This window comes from Anarhichas minor, unplaced genomic scaffold, assembly GCF_050575085.1.
Source record: "Anarhichas minor isolate MPS153535 unplaced genomic scaffold, ASM5057508v1 ptg000021l, whole genome shotgun sequence".
Classification (NCBI taxonomy): Eukaryota; Metazoa; Chordata; class Actinopteri; order Perciformes; family Anarhichadidae; genus Anarhichas; species Anarhichas minor.
Window position 1 is genome coordinate 8236392 of NW_027466467.1, and position 21571 is coordinate 8257962.

The 21571-nt window shown below is 39.7% G+C and overlaps 2 protein-coding genes across 2 annotated transcripts; one reads left to right on the forward strand and one right to left on the reverse strand.

The window, feature by feature from the left end:
* Positions 1-6812: 6812 nt before the first annotated feature.
* Positions 6813-17092, reverse strand: slc2a9l1 (solute carrier family 2 member 9, like 1). The gene is made up of 13 exons (XM_076096394.1): positions 17068-17092; positions 16029-16141; positions 14381-14476; positions 14069-14229; positions 13866-13990; positions 13660-13789; positions 13216-13364; positions 12666-12853; positions 12454-12564; positions 11601-11702; positions 10333-10408; positions 10109-10236; positions 6813-9815 (listed from the first exon to the last, which is right to left on the reverse strand). Exons 1-13 carry the CDS (start codon positions 17090-17092, stop codon positions 9630-9632), a joined length of 1590 nt encoding a protein of 529 aa, XP_075952509.1. The 3' UTR covers positions 6813-9629.
* Positions 17077-21067, forward strand: psmd6 (proteasome 26S subunit, non-ATPase 6). Its single transcript, XM_076096339.1, has 8 exons — positions 17077-17337; positions 17835-18040; positions 18935-19080; positions 19175-19394; positions 19488-19596; positions 19779-19947; positions 20670-20747; positions 20841-21067. The coding sequence occupies exons 1-8, from the start codon at positions 17193-17195 to the stop codon at positions 20935-20937; spliced, it is 1170 nt and encodes a 389-aa protein (XP_075952454.1). The 5' UTR covers positions 17077-17192; the 3' UTR covers positions 20938-21067.
* Positions 21068-21571: the final 504 nt, after the last annotated feature.

The window sequence follows — 21571 nt, forward strand, 5'->3', positions numbered from 1 at the left end:
TGTTATCTGGTAAAGGAAAGTACTCTTTGTCCAGCTTGTGTACACTAAGATCTCCCATCTGGAACAAAAAAATAAAAAAAACTCTCAGTCCATTTATTCAGTGTTGTTGAGTGTTGAATATCAAGTAATTGAAAGTCAGTGATGAATTACAGTCGGTTAACAGTGAAAAAGCAACAGTGTTTGCATGTTTGTTCATTTTAATGTTTCGGAATATCTCCTGAGTATTAAGGCTAACAGTTACATGCGCAGTTCTATCAAGTCACAACATTTATCAAAAGCTGATGTGCAATTTCTTTTTAATCATAACTTCATTTCCATGCAGCACACAAGTGTGCAAGGTAGTCTGTTTGGTACAGCTTAGCTTTTTCACGCAATGTGATTTAGATATAGGATATACTGTACTATTGTATTCAGTTCATAGTATGTACATAGATAAATGAATTAATAATTTCACTTAAGTTAAGGAAGTCCATGTACATATGGTTGTAAATGAGGCCTCACATATTTTTATATTTTGTATGGATAGAATCATTTATGTATTAAATATCTATAATGTAGATATAGAATATGACAAAAACAACTTATGCATGTTTTATTTGGCTGACCTGGTCCTGCATTTGGAATAAAGGAGTATTTCAGTGAGTGTTTTGATTGACAGCTGGTGTTTCTCTCCAGAGAATGAACACACATGTGTCTGGTGTTCACAAGAGTGCATAACAGTCACCTTCTCCCATCTGTTTAATGCATAAATGAATGACAATGTGGTGTAGAGGCTGATTAGGAGCATCACCCTCCACTGGGTTGTTAAACTTGCCTGGTAAATGTGCGCCTTCGTCACATTCGAACAAACAGCTCCATTGTCCTGGAAACAGATGCCACTGAAGTTCTGGTTTGTTGCATCAGCCTCTGCAAGTTGGAAACTGCTGACAAAGGTCCAGGGATTTAGTTATTGAAATCTGGTGATGCTTTGTTTAAGTATGTAAGGCATGCTAACGGCACAGCTGTAGGGATGGCAGTACCAGTCTATGGGTCCAGACTGAAAAATATCAACTATTGGATGGATTGCCATGCAATTTGGCACATTCATGTTCCCATCAGGATGAATTGTGATAACTTGCTGGATCCTTTTTAATGTAGCGTCATTATCATGTCATTGGGTAATGACCAAATACATTCAACTGACAGGTTCAGCTGCACTTAAAGTGTTAATGTGGCAAATGTTAGCATCCTTAAATTAGATGTTGAACATGCTAATCATCAGAACGTTGGCACTGTCATTGTGAGCACGCCTTGCTGACATTAACATTTAGCTCAAAGCACCGCTGTTCCCAATTAAAGCCTCAGTTAGCCGCTGACGTAGATGTAACCTTTGGTAAGAAACAAGTAAAATCCTACAACTCAACCTCTCCTGTTAAATTATTCTCAAATACAGTACAACACGCTGTATCTATAAGAGTTAAGCAGTATCACACCGTAAATTGGATTGCCTCTGACGTCCATGTTGTCTGGGGATTACTGTCGCTATAGCCCCCATAATCCAAACAAACACACACACAGACATATGTTTGGAACAATGTGTGTGAACGCCAATCGCTTGATTAAAGGTGTTCAAGCACTAATGCTGTTGACATGATTGGCACATTAGTGGGTTTACTTCACCTAACCTCAACTTCCAAGGCGTGTGCCCCAGTTTTCATGTTTACTCTGGGATACACTCGGATAACTCCCAGACGGGGAGGAAAAGAGTCCTCATTAGCCAGCCATGATACGACAAAACCAGCTGCACAAACATGTGAGATGCATTATGTCAGACGGCCGATGGCCTGGTCCGTAACTGTGGACTTCGATTTGCTTTTAGCAAATCTTCAAACTACAGCTGCAGACTGTTACTCACATCAGCTGCAAGTTTGGAAGAGTATTACTGCAATCAGTGTCCCTAGATAGACAATAAAACACACAAAGTCTTCATTATTGTGGATATTATTGTCCTTGACGGATGAGCTTTCTTCACATCATCATTAACTTAGCCCATACTATTGTTTCTTCATTGGTCCCTTGCCAGGTATTTACCCAAGCATGGGTGTGTTTCCATGTGTTTAATTAAAAGCAAATGAAGGCCCAACAGTGAGGGGTGCCACAGATTGCAGCCATATGCTTCCTGGGCCGTGCCATATTCAAGGTAGCGGATGGTGGGGAGATAATCCTCGAGTTGCATGGATGCTTCCAGTTGTGTCGTACTGTTGACCAAGCTGTGAATTAGATCCATGAGCAGTTAGGTGCCTTTGGGATTAACTCAATTCACAAAGAGTTTACAGTCTGGTGAAAGTCCTGATTTGATGAAAATGTAACACACTGCCGATGTTTGAAGTACTTTACTTCATCACCAGAGTCTATAGCCAGTTTTATATTCATCATCAAGTACAATGTTCAGGCTCATAATATGCCGTAGCACTCAGGACATACGTCTGGGATTACTAATTTTGGAAAGAGTTAAAATCTCAGCCTATTTCCTGCTTTTTCCTTCTCTACTCTTTATTCTTATTTTCTACATGCCAGTCAAAAATAATGTTTACAGTGTGCTGATACAAAACTTGTAAAATATTGTATTTTCTATAAAACATCCCCTATGCTGTCTAAATTCTAATTCTGTCCATTTTAATAACTTACTTGATTACTAATGAAGCTCTGCCTAATTACAAAAAACAATGCAGCATTCTCAACAGAATCAATCATGAAAACAGTTATGTGTTACTTTGTCCAGGTTAATTGAATTGATTGAATAGATGGATGGCTAATTGTTTTTATTTTCAGTCGGAAAAGCAGGGAATAATTCTGGATCCAGTAAAGTAAAACACAAGTGTTTCCCTTTAGTTTTTGTAAATTGGCTTTATTCTCATAATTTATGTGATGACAAAGTTTTCATGTGACCACGCTTCACTGCATGGGGTTGTAATACATAAAGCAGTTGAGGAAGCTAATTTTACTTTTGTCTATTGTTTTCCTGTTAATGTTAATCGTCCATTGAATCACATTGACTGCACTCCGGTTTATTAAGGCCTGACAGAGTATGCAGTGTCTGCAGAACAGACAACCATCCTTTCATTAACCCCGAGGTATGTGTCTGCACTGGATAAACAACAAGCAAATCAGGTGACGCAGTAGAAATAGAAAGAGGTCCTCTTTAAGGTTCAGACAAGCCTTGTTCACGTGTGCAATAACCTACATAACGATCTACCTATATATCTGTTGACCAAGCTCCGCCTTTTATCTCTTTATATAGATTTTGTGAGATTGCCATAATGTTGAAGAAGACTGTGAGTTAGTCATTAAAAGGGTTGTTCAGCTTGTTTTCATTTTGTCAAATCGGACATTTATGAAAAAATCCGAAATAATTTCACTGAAGACATGGGGGGAATCATATATTTAATTGTTTGTAAAGTTGTGTGACCTATATCCTATTCACTGTGTATTAAGGTATTCAAAATATTAATTAATATTAGTTAGAAAATATATTTAAAAAACCTGCTTTCAACCATAAAGCACCTACATGTTGAAATCCAATTCAGTTAGAATGTGTAGCAGTTTAATTAACAGCCACACATATGTTAAGTGTGTGTATACGTGTGTGTGTTGCGGCCCAGATGCACAGCTGTCATGACTTGAAACCATTTGAGTTGTTTTGGGAGACTCTAAAAGCCATAATTACTGGTCCTTAAGAGCAGAACGGCTGCAAATTACAGCTGCGCTCTGAGCAAACTAAAATAGCCTGATTCAATTATTTACAAATGAAGAATGCCAATGGTGTGTTATCGCACACACACACACACACAACCAGCTTGATCTTACACACAAACTCTCTCACCACACACATGTACACACACACACACACACGCACTGGGCTGGTGAATAAGAGATGCGTGACAGGACTGACTGAGGTCTTACCAGCAGTCTCCCCTCCTTCTGCCTAATCATGTGTGTTCAATTACTGTGGCAAGAATGCACCACAACAATGTCAGTATATCCACAAATAAATATATCACAGTATACTACTACTTAGATTGCTTTTTTTAAATTGTTTGGTAGCCTTTTTTTCCCCCCTTGGGTGTAAAATCCCCATATTCTGAAGCTTTATCTGAATATGTCTATAGGAGACTCAATGTTCCTCTCCTCTCCTCTTCTCTTTCTGCTCTTCTCTTCTGTTCTCTATCATCCATGCGGTCTTAACTTCCTCCATTCTTTCTGCAAACCTGCACAGCAGACCCAAAATGTAGTTATCTCCAACAAGTTCCCTGCTGTTTACATTCGAGCAGCTCCCAATTGTCTGCAAAAAAAGGATAGTGAATGACAGTTAAGTAGTCAAGCAGTATTAGACTTGCAGACCTTGACTAAACCCGCTAATCTCGCAATGCATTCTCACCCGCTTAAGCATGACCTTTGCCCTTCCACTGCCCTAAACTGTGACCGGTCAACACTGTGTATCCCACTCAGCTTCACCCCTCAGACTAATCGTGTTTCGATAGACTTGACTTCAAGTTTTTGCAAACGTTTTTGAAAGGCAATTAAATACTGTAAATAAGAATCACAAAACACACTCTGCACCATTAATTAGAGCTTATAATAAGTCTCTGTGGGGTCCTCATTAGGCCTGATTATTGTCTTTCAGCCACACTGAGAGAAAATAGTAACAATTAATTTCCAGTGTTTGTTCAGTCTGACACGTTGCGTGGCGAAATGCTGCCAGGTTTGGGTTAATCCGCAGCTCCAACGGCTCGAGGGGCACCTCGCCATAATGGAGAATGGCATGCTGGGTACCTCAATGTTGCGTTGCCAGAGGGCTCCGTCTGGTTCATGATTTCAGCCCGCTTCACCCCTCCTCTCTGTGGCTCATTAACAAGCTCAGGTCCCAGGAGGGGTCCCATCTGTGTGCCACCTGTACGAAATCACCACCGATAGCAACATATAATGCAGGACACCATTCCCATTTGTTCCAAAGTTTCCCTCAATCATATCACTTAAATGTTCCCTTATTTTATGTCTTTTCTTCCTTCTCTTTCTCTTCCCTCACCTCTCTCTGTCTCTGTCCGTCTGTTTTGCAGAATGATGGATGGATAGACCAAACAGTCAGCCAGTTGTAAATGAGTCAAAGAAGTTCTGTGATGTTGACTTTACAGCTACACATCTTTCCAAGACCTACAACTTATCATTACACGTTAAATGAAGGCAAAAGGGCCTTTTTTTGTGACATTAGCAGTTGTAGCTATAATAGATTAGTGCCTGAGGAAAGTTGTTATGGATAAAAAGGTTTAATGGTTATTTAACTAACTTTTAACTTTTTTCAATATTTGAGGATTAGCATATCCTCTACATTGGTTTTATATAGGAAAGAAAGCTTCTAAAGATCTAAACTCTTAAGACCTTTATTATGTTAGACCCCATCTGATGCTTTTTTTGGTTCTAATTTTCTATTAAGATATTTGCACTCTGTAATGGCCGCCCTATACAGTAGCCTAGTTTTCTCAACTAGTCTGTGTGTGTGTGTGCATGTAATGTAGTGCTGATGTTCAGTCATAAATTCAGTTCTCGATGTGGTTGACTGTCTTTTTTAGTCTTTTTTTTAAAACAATGGGACAAGATGAATCTTCTCAGCAGTTTCTTTAATTGCACTATTAACAGGTTGACATTTGCATCTCTGCCAGGGTAGCTGCTGAAGGCGTTTTGAAAAGCTTTCTGTAACTTGTACAATGTATCTTAATAGTTAAGACTTAATTGTATATAATATAGACACACAGGAATCTTAAGTATTCTTACTTTGCTACCTCCTGTTATAAGTCTTATTCCAATGCCAGCACCCATTTTACCAGAGTAGGGGTCACCTTTTAACAGCTCGTGTGTGGGCATTTGTCACAATCCAAGTCCAAACCCAAACAAATAGTGGAGGCCAGTGTAGAGAGAGAAAATCCCCTTTCAGGCAAGGGTTTTGAAACATGGCAGACGTTATCTACATGTAAATACTGGCCACTAGCAGTCAGACCAGGTGAGCCGAATTCTACCTGACAACCTGACTCCACCCTCTGGACTCCTGCAGCGTGAGACCATTGAAGAGAAGTCTGTCCACAGAGGCTCGACACGAGGTATTTTCAAATTTGCCATGATTCTACCGTGGCCAAATAAACAAATACAGTACATATGAGCACTATGAAATGCGTTTTACATATTACCTTAAGAAAGTTTTCATGTGCAGAGATTTGAATTGTCCTTCACTGAGGTCACTGAATGGCATCAGTGTGGCTTGCTAATGCCTCCGACATCTGCTACTCATCCTCTTCCACTTAGGCAAAGTAGATAATCGTCGGACACAATGGAAGATTTAATCAGGTGGATTTTTTGTGCTTCCTGTGCACTAACTGGCATTGTTTCATTTAATAATCATATTCACTTGTCTTTACACAGAGCAGCATGTGTAGGCCTATTCACTGGAGAAATCAGCACAGGTTTTTGCATGTCCAGAAATCATGCAAGTAGACCGAAGAACAAACTTGAGACTTCTAATAAACAGTGACTCATTTAATCTGTAATACATCCGACTCTGTTCACTCTTCTCTGATTTGCAGTGCTGCTAGTGAGCTCAGTGTTGCCAGGTGAAGAGACAGAAGAAGGATGGCTCTCATTTAAACTTTTCTTTGCTATGCATGGGTTCACCACTGGAGGAGGATATGACTTTCTTTTGGAGTCTCTGTGAAAGATAGAAAACGCCTAAAAATACCAATAGGCACTTTAAAAATGATGCTTTTAAAGTGTGACAGAGCAGTGTCTTCTGACGTTGGCCCCTTTTTTTATTCATCCATTAGATACATAATTTCAAATAACATAAAGACAATAAAAAGTGTTTTTACACTGGTGCATAAACCTTAGAAGTATTACATGTAACATGTGTTCAAAGTTACTGAGATACCTCTTGAACTCTGATGATTCATATGTGGCTAAAGCATAATTTCCCTCAGCATCTACACAGAATCTGATACAATATGATAGAAAGGCATAATATTTAATATTCTGTAACCGTCAACAATTTAATCTATACAAAGTTGAAAATTTACTTTCTATCAGCTTCATTCACCACATTTGGATCAGTATACAATGACGTAAAATCACTTCTGAAATCTGTCCAATTTAATTAGTCCTGATTGTTATGGGTTACAGTTATTATTGTTATTGCATGTGGACTTGGCTTGGCTTAGTGCAGTGCATCTCAGCAGAAGATTAACATTGCCACCTGTTGATGTAAAGGAGACATTACAGCTGTGGAGTAATCCCACTGAGACCCAAACACAACTGAATTCCTATTTTGTGTTTCTCAAGATTGTTAAATAATAGATACATGTGATTGTCTTAGGCATTCTTTAAATTGGACCAAAATACATTTATTTTGTACTTTTCTGCTTATCATGTATGCACTTTGCATTTTGCAACCGATACAAATACAAAATGGATTCAGGGACAAGTCAGGTCTGCAAGAGTAAACCGCTCACGGCTGTTTCTCCAATTAATCCTCCAGTTATTTCTCCTACATTGTAACAAAACAGAGCAGGACATCATACAAGATGATCAGCGAAGCCAAGACACTACTAATCACAGCTCCATTCCCCAGTGTGCAGAACAGTGCACAGACTGTGCTTGGCTGCTGATGAAGCCCCTGTGGCTGCTAGCAGCTGCTGGCTAGTGACAAGGAAGGGGAGACCTTTAAAGACTTAAAGATATTAAAGGCCCAAGGATATTGGAGAAAAATGCCCCGAAGAAGAAACTGTCCGGTAAGCATTTCTGCTTCTAGTGTGTTCCTGTTTTAAGAGTGTAGAAAATGCTGACACAATGCTGTACATTAGCACAATGCATACTTAAGTAAGCATTATACATGTAGCACAATACCTGATGTCCTTTAAAAGAGGAAAAACATTTACAATACTTCAGTCTGAGTCAGATTCATTAATTTAACAGTTAGGAAGTACCACAATATACACACAGACACTGTCTACTTTAGAATGAGACTATAACTCTTGAGAGGATGAATTATACATTTTTCTTTCAAATGAAAAGTTGAATTCATTACCCATGAAACGCATCATTGCTCAATTTAATACACTCAAATGTGTTGCTGCTACAGCCTTACTTGATCTGGTATGACCACTAGCTTATGGTGGCTAATAGAACACTTTAGGTCAAAGTTACTGTATACTGGACATTACTAAGTGAGTTTGCTTACATAATGACTCTTCTCCACTTGTGCTACTTTGGCATTTTAGCTAAATGCTAAACTGCAGTAGTAGGTTAGCATTATCCCGTAACAGTCACCCGTAGCCACAGTGGCCGCTGTTCAGCAACGGTTTCATAGTCTCACTTTTAAGAATATGGTATGAGAGTCAAAGAAAGCAGTTGAACTTCAGTGTGAGCATGACAGTGATTAACACAGAGGTCGCCAACATCATGCCTCTGGAATACAACCACCCACTTTGAGCTCAGTCCAATGGCCCTGAGACAGACAAAAGAAATGAAAAAGAATGGATTTCACAATGTTTTGGGACTTTGTGGGACAGTTTCCAATAATTTCATTCCCTGCTGTGGTCACATAACAGACAGCAGAACCAAAGGGTCCAAAGGGAACAGGGGATGATTTATTGCTGGAGACCTGGAGGAAGGAAACTTCTGACCTTTTAGTGACAAAGATTTTGCAGCTGCAGGTGCAGTTGTATCAGGTGTGGGTAGCCCACACAACAGCAGAGTTGCAATGCTCTAAAACTGGTCGCTCTCTTTTTGCAAGTTTAAATAAAACATTAAATAAATATCAATAATTATCAATAACATTGAGTATAATTAGTTTTAACTCAGCTTGAGGTAAAACAATTGGATTTTTCATCAGTACTGTTAAATGATGAACAGTACATTAGTTCCTTCTGTGATTTAGATCATATGGAGGAGTAGGGATTAGGAAAGTACAAAGAATAGACATGTGACTGGTTCCAGCTGCTTGTTTCAATAATCTTTGAAAACTGGTAATGAAGTCTTTCACATATTAAAATCCAAATGCGAGAGCAGTCAAGGTTGTTGGGACACAATTCATTCATCAACGTCACAATTTCAATCTGACATTTCAGCTTCCTGTTATTCCATTGAAGTCAATTGTTGTTTAATTCTGTTGTGTCTTAAGTCAACATTGCATTTAAAAACATAAGCATTTTATGTTTCACAAAAAAATTGTCATACTAAGAATATTAAGTATTTTTTTTCTTGAAATATCTTGTATTTTCGAATACTTCTGAAATAATTATCTTGCGTTGCACCCTTACATGTCGTGGACATCATGAGTGACCTGAACAAAGAAATAACAAAACAACAATACATTGGCATTAGTAGTGACACCTGATTATGGACAATGACAGGGAATAAAACATTAAAGTTCATCATTGTTTACAGCTTTGTCTCAGTCATTTAGCTGCTACAGGGATTTCCCTTCATCTATTGACTGATGCTTTGGCAATTGATTCAAATACTCGACAAAGCATAAAAATTGTTTCTTTTCACACACAGCCATTCATCCTTCCTCTGTCAGTTTGAAACAGCAGTCTATTGTATCTGCCTTATAACTTGGTCTCCACTCTCTTTTCCTCTACGAAGGATTTCCCATAGATGGTGATGGCTTTAAACTCCTTGGAGATCTCCATCATGGTCTTCCCTTTCGTCTCAGGCAGGAGGAAAAAGGTGAAAAGACAAGCCAGCAGGCTCACACAGGCGAACAGCACAAAGCAGTACGAGTCCAGGGCATCCTGGGACAGACGGATCACAGCGTAAAGCATCAGAAAGAGCTTCATGTTTGAATGTTTCATGAAGGTGCTGAGGTGGTTTTTGTCTTTCGGTACAATGTGACAGTTAAAGTTTCTCATGATATCTGAATACCTGCTGTACAATAACAAATGTTGTGCTGTAATTTATAGTTATAATCAACTAAATGTCACAATATATCAATCAATGGATCCTGTTCACCTTCAAAAGCAAGATTTGCAGTTGCTTTTACAGTGTAAACTATCGGGTTGCTTGTCTTCATGTTTGTTGTACTCACAATAAGGAAAGGAAATACGAGGCCCAGTACAGCGAAGAGCAACCAGCGTTGCATCCCCAAGACTGCATATGCTGTCGGTCGATCGGACTGGATGAAGATCTCACTCTGGAGAGTATTTGAGGCTCCCCCTGGGTGAACCGGAGAGACGATTAAGGTGATTCGGTTCATTATTTGTGCACGCAAACATCTTTTCTATGTGAACCAAACTGCAGTAAGACACAAACCAGGTCCTCCGCAAAAGAAGATGACGAAGACGCAGATCAAACCAGCAGAAATGTATGGAACCCAGTAGCTGGAATCCTGCATGAAGACAAATTTGTATAATGCGAATATTAATACATACTTCTATACAAACAGAGTAATCTCAATTATATATTTGCAGCCTTTGTACACTGCAGCAATCAAAGCTTTATTTTAAACACATTTTCACAGCTCACATTTCATGCATTTGGCTCATGTGAAAAGGTCAGCTTCAACTTTGCAGTATATTTTCACTTTTACTTAAATTTGAAAAATCATTTCCCACTTACCCTTTGTGAGGTGCAGATAATTCTACCTGCAGAAATTTTGAGGTAACAGTTTCTGAGATTTCTGCCTCCGCCCCGATAAAGAATAGAGGTAAACTGGGATTTAATGTCTTTGCTAGAAAGTAGTTCCAGTGAGAAAACAGTAAAGTCTGTGGTGTGCTGCTTCCATTATTAAGTTGAACGAGGACAACGATGCTGGGAAGAGTTTTTGCCGTTGAATTAATATATTTTTTCAATGCTGTGATTACCATAAACTCATTTCCATTCATTTCCATTGTAACCGGGTAGAGGCAGGAATCTCAGAGTCAAATATCTCAAAGCCTTCAAATCTGCATGTCTTGAAACTAAAATGTTGTCATTTGGTTGAAATGACTCGACTGCCAACTGGAGTCCACGGGGACCCCAAAAGTAAACTACTGTAGGAAACAACCATGATAGCAAAATGTTATGTCAAGCAACTATTAGTTATGTAATTAATATCATCAGAAAAAAACATTTATTAGGAAAATGACAGTGAATTTGGATAATGTGTTAAATGTAAATAGACTGAGCACATGAGGACATTTTTTGTCTGTCTCCTTCAAAACGAATGACAGAGTGCCCCGTCCCCCCTGATAGTGCGTCATACTTTACATTAGGACCCAAGGCAAACATTTGATCTATCTCTTCTGTTTTATCTATTATAACTGCATAGGCTGCAATTGGCTGCTTTTGACTGGGGTCCCCCACGACCCCTATACATTGATATTTAATAATATAGCAAAAAAGAACACCAATTAAAAAGGGAAACAATGATATGAAGTCATTAGGAACAAATTGATTGACAAAGTCATGACAAATTGGAATAATAGACTAAAGCACCTGTGAGATGCTTGACAAAACCTCTGGGGTCTGAAGGATGAGTAAGCACATTGAATATCCTTTAACCTCTCACATGTTTCAGTGTTTAAAGGTAACAGGTTTACCTTCAAATTGAGCGTGACAGTGACCAACACCAAGCTGGCAGACATGAGACCATAACCCCCCCAGAACAACGGCCTCCTCCCTATGCGTTCAATCAGCAGCCCCTGTGAGAGGGAAAGGTACAAGAAAATACGTTACGACCTTTGAATGTGCTGAACACAATGTCAACTAGCTTTTCTGCTTCTGCTTTGTCTGTTTACACTTAAACTCTTAAACCCAACAACAATTTTACATCCACAATTTATGCATCCAATATGCCAACCATTTAAATACAGTCAGCCATCTCACATGCTTTTGTAAATGTCGAATATGTACAGGGTGGATGTTTGCCACGTAGGCTCTGACCTCGTCACTCGACACCAACCTCAGCACAGCGGGGAGTAGGGAGTGATGACAAATTTCCTCCAAGGTGCACGTACTGTTGACTGAGAGGCTACAGGTGGATGCTGGGATGGAGGTGGGGCTTTTGAAATGCTGTATGAGCAGCATAGCTTTAGGTGAGTGCAGCATGCAGGGCAGCACCATGTATATATTATGTTACAGTGAGAAGTGTAGCAGCGGACTCGAGATGACTGTCTGCATTATCTTGTATGCTATGCATTTGCCAAATAGCCATGACTAATGCTTAAGATTTTTTCCCCATACCTGTGTGTGTTTCTGGCGGTAAGAGTACTGCATACAGAAAAATGGTAGCAGTGGCAGCCACTCAAACCAGAGTCTGAGCTAAACAACCAAAAAATTCCCCACAGCATCTCAATTGACAGCCCAGGAAGGAAAGTAGAAAAAACAATTCTGTGCAAAATCAACAGAAGATGCAAAGAAAAGATGTCCGAAAGAGCTGAGGCAGTAACTCACACAGCAGATGGAGGTGATGATTTGAGATACTCCAAGACCAAGAGTAACATAGCGGATCTTGTCTGTTGGTATGCCTGCCTTCAGGAAGATGTCAAAAGAGAAGGTATTGATCTGGGAAAGACAAGAGCATTGATTTGATTCTGAGAGGTTATAACAATCATTGTTTGATGCTAAAATTAGCACGAGAGAAGACATTTAAGTTCCGTTCTCACTGCAGAAATGCCCGACAGCTGGTTGCAGTAGTAGATGATGGACATGGTGAGAAGCTGCCATCGAACACTCCGGTCCCTCAGGAGTTGCAGGGTGCTTTTTCGCGGGGCTGCCTCCATGGCAGCCTGCTCAGTCAACATCTCGTCCATCTCCTGTCTGTAGTCACCTTGGCCCCACAAACTCTGGAGAGCTTGGATGCAGAGACAAGAGACACAGAAACTGAGAAATGTGCTCCTCTGCTCACATGAAAAACACAATAGATATATTGTGCGTTGGAATGAGTGTTTCTTATGCAGAGTGATAAAAAAAAAAGTTTTAATAGTGTTGAGTGAGAAGTTAACAGTCTGACAAAGGCTCTATAATCCAAAATGTGTTGAGAACCAAAACTCACTACACATAGAATTATTAACATTTTAAAACGTAATATACTTTTAATTGTCCCTTAGACGCCTTTACTTCAAACAAAACAAAGCTCGTTAGCAGTTAATTGTTTTTGTGGACAATTAGCTCATCGTCAATTACTGCTTGGCGAATTTCAATAAATATACCAACCTTTTTCGCAAGCCTTATCAGAACCTTTCTCTATGAATAAGTATCTGGGAGCCTCGGGGAGAAAAGGCAACACTATAACCTGAACCACTGAGAAAGATGCAGGGGCACAGAGGACAAAGTTCCACAGCTCCTCGCGACCAAGGATCTCACTGAATAAAACAAAAGGAAGTGTTTTTTTTTGTTTTACTTAAGAAAATTGCATCTTTATTTACACTTCCTAATATGGCACTATAGCTCTTTTGAGCACAGCTGTCAAAGCTTGATAATTCATTTCTTATTTGTTTGCCTCTCTTTATCGAAATCTCCTTTCCATACAAATGAATAGGAGACTATGGCTTTTTAAATTCTCCTCATGAGGATGTGATTAATATTTTGCACATGCTCTCTTGTCTTCCAAAACAATCAAAACATGCCTTCGCTTACGTATTGACAAGAAGTTCATACCTCAGTCCAACAAACTGTCCAAACAGTCTACCAAGTGACAAAAAGATCGCTGAGGTCAGAGTCACAGTCCCTCTTATCTTCGTAGGTGAAATCTCCGCCAGGTACATTCCATGGGAGCCTTCCCCCAAACCTGCAGGTCATGAGCGGGTGTAAATCAGTCAGGTAAAAACATGATGTGCTGTGTAAAACATGTCCTGGTGCCTTACCTGAGGAGTAGCCATACAGAATCCTCGCCACAATAATCATTTCATACGATTTGGCAGCTTTACTTGCCAGCACGATCCCTGCCGCAACAATTGCAATAAAGCTGGTGCAGATCATCGCCTTTTTTCTGATAGAGGAACACATCACTTCAAGTCTGTTTAGGCTACAGGACTGGATGCTATACATTGAGTCTCTCACTACTCACCTTCCCAGGGTGCCGGTGATCAATTTGACGCTGAAGGCACCAAAGAATCCCCCGACAGCATACATGGAAACAATGAGGGACCAGATGATCGTGATCGTCTGTGGAGGTGGAGGCTCTGCATATCTGTGGTACCAGCTGCTGTTGATGAAGCGCTGAATGTACTGCAGTGAAAAGAGGACATTTTGTAGCTTGATTGGGAAAAAAAGTATGCTCCTTTTTACTTTTCCCTTTTAAACACACATTCTCAGAGACCACCAGTAACTGCAGGTGAACAACAGAATGACCAGAAATGCTGCAAGTGATGTATCTCACCGGTGATGGAGAACTCAATTCAGTACTGTGGTAGCCACTTTGAAAGCTTCCTCCAATTCCCAAAATGAAGATGAGGAACAGAGCTTTACCACGGGTCTACAAAGCAAAGTGAGTCAGTAAGCAGATGGGTCTGATAGAAGCCATTTTAGCATCCTGGATTTGTGTAACTGTCTGGGCTTCTTATTGTGTTACTTTGAGATATTAGACTCTTTTAGAGAAAGGCAAAATGTAACTTCACTCTTCAATCCTGAATCCTGGATGATGGGGAAAAGTCCACAGATTTGTGGCTTCCTGTTTAGGATACTGGAAACTCAACTAAATGGTGTTCTTTCATCACCTCCTTTAATGGAACCTATAGTCTATAAGAGTCATTTTAGTTGTACACCAGATCACAAAACCTTTTCGTTTTTTACAAAAATGGCGGAAGGAAGTACAGTATATAGCTAAAACTACATTGTCTGGAAAAAAAACAGGTGGCATCTTTATAAGGCAAATATATTTGTGTAAAATGAAACACTAAATTGATAAGCAGCTTTCAAAATATGCTCTTATCCTAATCATCACCGTTGAAATAAGGACCACTCAGTGTGTAACTCTGCGACTAATCTGATCATCAGAACGACTGATGATCTGTGGTACCAATATGAAATAACAACCGCTTTCATGATCTCAATTAAAAGCACATTAAGGGATTGGATATTTAGAAATGATTTGATTTTATTATACTTGGTAAATGCCATTTAACCTATATCGATCCGCATTTAAAGTCAATATGGCCCTGTGTTTCCACACTTACTGAAACTAAAACTGTAACTCTTGTGTGAGAAACTCTGATCCCAGATCAGGATCTTTCTCACCCCGCTTCTATATCCAATAAAACATCATTCATTTTGTCTTAGCTTAGCTCTAAATGTGTTGAGTGTAGTTTGTTTGTAATGAATGAAGAATAAAGAATAATTTAGAAACTGACAGAGCGCAATGACTCAGCTAAAACTGAGTCACTGAACTTTGACAAACTCAAAAACAACCTGCTTGCCTCAAACAACATTTTTTTTCATTCAATGTACTTTGTTAATAAAGGTTTGTTATAGGGATAAAGCATAATGTTAGATAAATACAGTATAAAAAGGATTCAGTAGAATTCAGTAAAAGCCTACCAGCTGTTGTAGCAAAGTTTCCATCCTGTCTTTACTGGCGTGTACCTTAAAGTACAGACTGAACGGACTCTTTTAAGTTGTTCCGGCTGGTTATCATTAACTTTTCAGACTCTCTGACTAGAAATAATGTAACCGATCATGCTGTTCACCAAACAGTGACTCTGCTTTTGTGAGAAACTCATCTGCCCGGTGGAGTGGACAGATGTTACTGTGCAAGACAATTGATCTGATCAAGTTTGCTTTGGTTACGAACCATTACTGCATATTGGGTTGATGCTAGAATTTTTGGGTTTGGTATCTGGTCATATGTCAAACTCAGTGCTTTGGCATATTTCTCATTTAGAGTTTAGTTAGACCTGGCCTATATGTCTTTGGACTGTGGAAGCATACATGGGGAGAGGAAACAAACTCCAGACAAAAAATAACTTGAAAGAAACAGTGCTATCCATTAATGATGATTAACATTGCATACAAGATGTTGAAACACCAACCTTAGAATATAAACATGTAAATGATGGTACCAGGGGAATTATATGGTAATCATTACCCGGACCACCCTCTCCACCACCTACTGCAGGGACAGCGGAGCACTTCCTCCAACAGACTCATCCAGCTCTGTGGTCACAAGGACAGATACAGGAGATCATTCCTGTCCACTGCAATAACACTGTACAATAAATCCCCTCTGGCCAAATCATTCACAAAACTATCACACCGTTACACTGTTGTTGTTGTTTGTTGTTTGGTTAAATCTTTGCACTATGCTGTTTAGTTTGTTTAGTTTATTTAGTTTATTTAATATTATTCTATTTCATTGTATAAATTGTGCATTTTTATATCTACTATTTTCACTCTGTTATTCTTATTGTATATATTGTGCATTTGATATTTGCATTTTTGCAAGTATGAACAGGTCAAATACATTTTTGGAAAAACATTTTGTTTTCTTTCTGAATTTTTTTTGGCAGTGGAATTTAAATTTATAATTTTATTGACATCCTTTGGAGCACGTATTGTATCAAGTCCTGTTAGTAAGATAATATAAGATAAGTTAATCCATTATTAGTCCCGCAGTGGGGAAATTTACAGGATTACAGCAGCATAGTGCATAGCGCAAACAAGAGACATAGCGAAAAACAATGTATCAAAACAAGTATTATGAATAAGTAATAATAATAATAAAACAGTAAAGAATATTAAATATAAAAAAGTAAAAAATCCACAATAACTAAAATATTATATATACATACCGAATAATTATTGTGTTGCAATATTAGATATACAGACAGTTGCAATATCATATATACAGACAGGATAATTGTCGTATATCTATTATAAATATTAAGTAATTTGATTTTTTTGTATAGTATATAGCCTAGGAGTACATGCCTACTGTACATAACATTCGTGTGTGGGTGTGCTCACACTAATGTCCAGCAGGGGGCAGTAAACGATAGCGTGGTTATTAAACGTAAGCTTGCTCGCCGCTCTTGCCTTCCCTCGTTGACTGACGCTGTGGCGGAAACTAACTCAGTCCAGTGTTTTCCGTAGTCATCGTTAACTAAGGCTAGCTGACAACGGCGAGTAGTGAACCCTCTCTCTGCACAAAGAAAGCCTTCCGTTTGTGTCTTTGTATCTAACCGTCCGAACCAGAAATGCCGCAAGAAAACCTGGAGGAAGAGGGTCTGCCCAAGAACCCCGACCTGAGGATAGCACAGCTGAAGTTTCTGCTCACTATGGACGGTCACCGACAGGACGTCAAAGTGAAGACCGAGCTCATGGACGCTATCACAGCTAACAGTGAGTTAGCATATCACACTGCGTTATGCGACGTGTAACGGTAGCTTTATAGTAGCGTGGTCACGATAAACATTGTGCTGAAATGAATGTTTGCACACACGTGTTGTATTAGGTGCGTTATTGTCTCGTAGACGCTGACAAGTTACAAAAATGTATAACGATCATCTCAACCACATTAGCATGCTAGCTAACGCTACGAGCAGACGTCAGCTAACGTTAGCAGACAACCTGACGAAGGGTTGTTTGTCAAACTTTGCGCCACCACCTTTATTTTTAATTCTCTCACATTTTAAAATGCTGTGTAGTGTAGTTAGTCTTCCACTAGAAAGTACAGTGAATTATATAAAATGGGCTGCTTATTTTTTCTACATTAAATGTGTTTTGTTTTGAGGAAACGTCAACATGAAGCCTCACGTAGTCGTAAATATGAGATGCATAAGATGTAAGCTGTCATATAGTCCACAGGTTAAACGATCCTGGTTTGTGTCTTGTTTCAGACATGGCACCCTATTATGAAGGTCTGTGTAAGGATCTGAAGTGGCAGCTGGACGGGGATCTGCTGAGTAAAATGAAAAAGGCTAACGAGGAGGAGCTGAAGCGCCTGGATGATGTGCTGGAGGATGCCGAGAAGAGCCTGGGAGAGAGCGAGATACGAGACGCCATGATGGCCAGAGCTGAATATCTCATCAGAATTGGAGACAAGGTAACTTCCTCCTCAGTAGGCACATAACACTTGCATGAAGTCACTTGATATAAGCATCTTTCTCATCAGCTTTACTATTTGTCAATATGCACTACTGGAGCAATACTTACACTGACTTATGAAAGAGACGCAGTTTTTACACCTGGCACCATTGATACTCCACATCCAGGATACATGTCATGGCCATATTCATGGGAGTAATGGTGGTCATACTATGAATCTTTTCTACATGGTGTTGTTTTTTTTGTCTTTATTTATGTTTTCAGCACACTTTGCTGTGCATGTGTTTGCATGCTAGGTCAATAAACCTAAACCATGTTATATACAGTTGTGGGTACTTACTTTAAGTTTTTGAATGCCTATTTTTGAAGACTTCCAGGCTCTTGCTTTACCATACAAGAGGTTCTCAAATAATCAATTCAGTTTTTTTTCAAAACGGCTTCAATAAGCAAAATCAAAAAAAGTGGTTGAACAAATCAGTTGTGTAACATAGTGTGCATTCCTTTGATTTCATATGTTTTTATGTACCTTCTTAAATCCTTAATATTAATATTTCTGTGTAAATTTGATCTGCCAGACTGAACAGCTTTGTGGTGTCCTTTTTGTTTACCTTTTTGTTTTTATGCCTCAGGACACAAGACGCATATCACTCACTGATTCTGAGTTGTTGACTTATTGGCTAGTTTCTCATTACCTATGCTGTACATCCCTCTTAACATGAGCAGGCATTATAGCACGGTGGTTTGCAGTTTCCCTCTGAAATAGTATATAATGTCTATTAGTTGTTGTTTTTTAATCTTCGGTAATATAGATATATTTACATGTAATGTTCACAGATAATGTGTGTGCACAGATTTGAATAGTAGCAGATACATTGACGATGTGCGTCCACAGGAGGGCGCCCTAACAGCCTTCAGGAAGACCTATGACAAGACGGTGGCTTTGGGACACAGACTAGATATCGTATTCTACCTGCTGAGGATTGGACTCTTCTATATGGACAGCGACCTCATCACACGCAACTCGGAGAAAGCTAAGAGGCAAATGCTCTGATATCTTTGTTCTCAAACATCACCACCGAGTCTCTGTAATCTTTTAAGTACTCATCTCTCGATGCACCTATTTTCCACACAGCCTTATTGAGGAGGGGGGAGACTGGGACAGGAGGAATCGTCTGAAGGTCTACCAGGGCCTGTATTGTGTGGCCATCAGGGACTTCAAGCAAGCCGCTGAGCTCTTCCTCGACACCGTCTCCACCTTCACCTCCTACGAGCTCATGGACTACAAGACATTCGTCACCTACACGGTCTATGTGTGCATGATCGCCCTCAAAAGGCCCGACCTCCGTGAAAAGGTAGGAGGCTGAGGTTATAGTGCTAGCGTTGCATGTTTTCAGACGCATGTTTAAGTTGGCAGTATGACTGCAATGAAATGTGTTCCTCTTTAGGTAATAAAGGGAGCAGAGATCTTGGAGGTGCTGCACAGTCTACCTAATATTCGCCAGTATCTGTTCTCCCTCTACGAGTGCCGTTACTCTGTCTTCTTCCAGTCTCTGGGTGAGGAAGCATTTTCTTTTGACCTCAGAAACAAACATTATCTGGTCACTTGTAGTGTTATTTTGCTGTTCTTTCCAGTGTTTCATTATGTGTCTGCTGCATGTTGCTGTATTTTTTTCCTCCTCCGTCACATCGTGACTCTTCAATAATGACCGTAAAAAGTTGTTATTTTTGTGCCACAGCCATGGTGGAGCAGGAGATGAAGAAGGACTGGCTCTTCGCGCCACACTACCGTTACTATGTGAGGGAGATGAGGATCCAGGCCTACAGCCAGCTGCTAGAGTCCTACCGCTCCCTCACCCTGGGCTACATGGCTGAGGCCTTCGGTGTCAGCACAGAGTTCATTGACCAGTGAGTGCTTTTACACCATGTTCATACACCTCATCCTCGGGAGACATTCTAAAATGTCACTGCAGAAATCCTCGCTGAAGTTCTCTCCTCGAGGTTTTATGAGGGGGGGGTGAACGTCTATTTTGACATAGAATTGCTTAATTTCTCCAGAAAATTATTGGTATATGAAGCCCGTTTGTGTGATATTTTTAATATTATTGAAAATAACTTCTGTGCTTTTAATCAATCTCCTTCATGTGCATGAATAAATCACCTTAGACTTTATTCCACTATCCAAATTAGTGGGACCATCAGAGACGCATCTCGGCGATAGAAAGAACTGCAACATAAGGCTACTGGTTGAAAATCATAGAATATATTTATTAATTTGAGCAATCGCATCAGAACATGGCACTATCAGAGGACTACATATATTTTTACTTTATGAACGATTCTCTAAAATCAGCTGACAGTAGAAATGTTTGTTCAGTACTTTAGACGGCACGGGACAATGCGAGACCTGCTTTTGATAAAATGTCCAGAATGCGCTCGCATGCTGTCCACACTTCACTGAGATCTGATTTCACCTCAGCATGTAATCTGGTTTATCGGATTATCAATGCGAGCAATATTCAAACTCTGAGCGTACAGACTTGACGGTTAATGCGTCCTGGCATGATGGGACGAAAAGACAAGTGTAACCACAGCCTCAGTCACAGATGTTTCTCTTTCTTCTTCCTCAGGGAACTCTCCCGATTCATAGCTGCTGGACGTCTTCACTGCAAAATTGATAAAGTGAATGAGATTGTGGAAACCAATAGGTAATGTTCGCATTCTTCAAACCTCAATACTTCTCCAAATAACTCTGAGTAAAGGTAGAACTCAAAGTCTCATCCGTTTCTTCTTCTTTTCAGACCTGACAGCAAAAACTGGCAGTACCAAGAAACCATCAAGAAGGGCGACCTGCTGCTGAACAGAGTCCAGAAGTTGTCGAGGGTCATCAACATGTAACCGTGGTCGTCAGATTTCTATGCAAGGGGGACTTGCATCATTCTTCTTGGTATACCCAAACCAGTAATTTGTCTGACAAAGTCACTCTTATATTGTGTATATAATAAAATTTGTTTAACTGTTGACATTACATTTCTCTAGGCTGTTTTTTTTTTTTTTAATGCCTCCAAGTCGACGAGAGCCGCGGCCAGGGGAGGGGCAGCATGTTTTTCAGGTTGTTTGTACGTACTTCCATCTGTACGGACTGCCCTGGCAGAATAGTTATTGTATCTCAATGGGATGTTTCTGGTTAGATAAAGAATAAATATAAAAACTGAATATCATATCTTTGGAATCGCAAAGAAATTTTATCACATCTGCCACTAGGGAGGGGAACCCCAAACCCCGATATTCCAGCTTCACTAGTTCTAAATTTTTAAGATCAGTGTTGAGCTTCGACGTTATTGGTTCTTTTATCGGTGCTTTTTAACATTTTGCTGTAATTTATTATCACCACACAGCCTCTCTGCTCGGTTACGGGGCTGAGCTCCAAACACACACACGCAGCAAAGTCGACGAACATCAGAGCAGACAGGCCGCGGTGGAGACAGTGATGTGAACTTGAGTTGATGCCAACTACGCTTGTTACTGCGTT

Bases quoted from the DNA above. Each gene is read 5' to 3' on its own strand.
- slc2a9l1 (XM_076096394.1), bottom strand. From the start codon at position 17,092: ATGACTACGGAAAACACTGGACTGA. The intron at 16,142-17,067 runs GTTAGTTTCCGC...GAGCTGGATGAG, and splicing joins TACGGAAAACACTGGACTGA to TCTGTTGGAGGAAGTGCTCC. The intron at 11,703-12,453 runs GTGAGTTACTGC...TCCCTCTCACAG, and splicing joins TCATCACCTCCATCTGCTGT to GGGCTGCTGATTGAACGCAT.
- psmd6 (XM_076096339.1), top strand. From the start codon at position 17,193: ATGCCGCAAGAAAACCTGGAGGAAGAGGGTCTGCCCAAGAACCCCGAC. The intron at 19,597-19,778 runs GTGAGGAAGCAT...TTTGTGCCACAG, and splicing joins TGTCTTCTTCCAGTCTCTGG to CCATGGTGGAGCAGGAGATG. The intron at 20,748-20,840 runs GTAATGTTCGCA...TCTTCTTTTCAG, and splicing joins GAGATTGTGGAAACCAATAG to ACCTGACAGCAAAAACTGGC.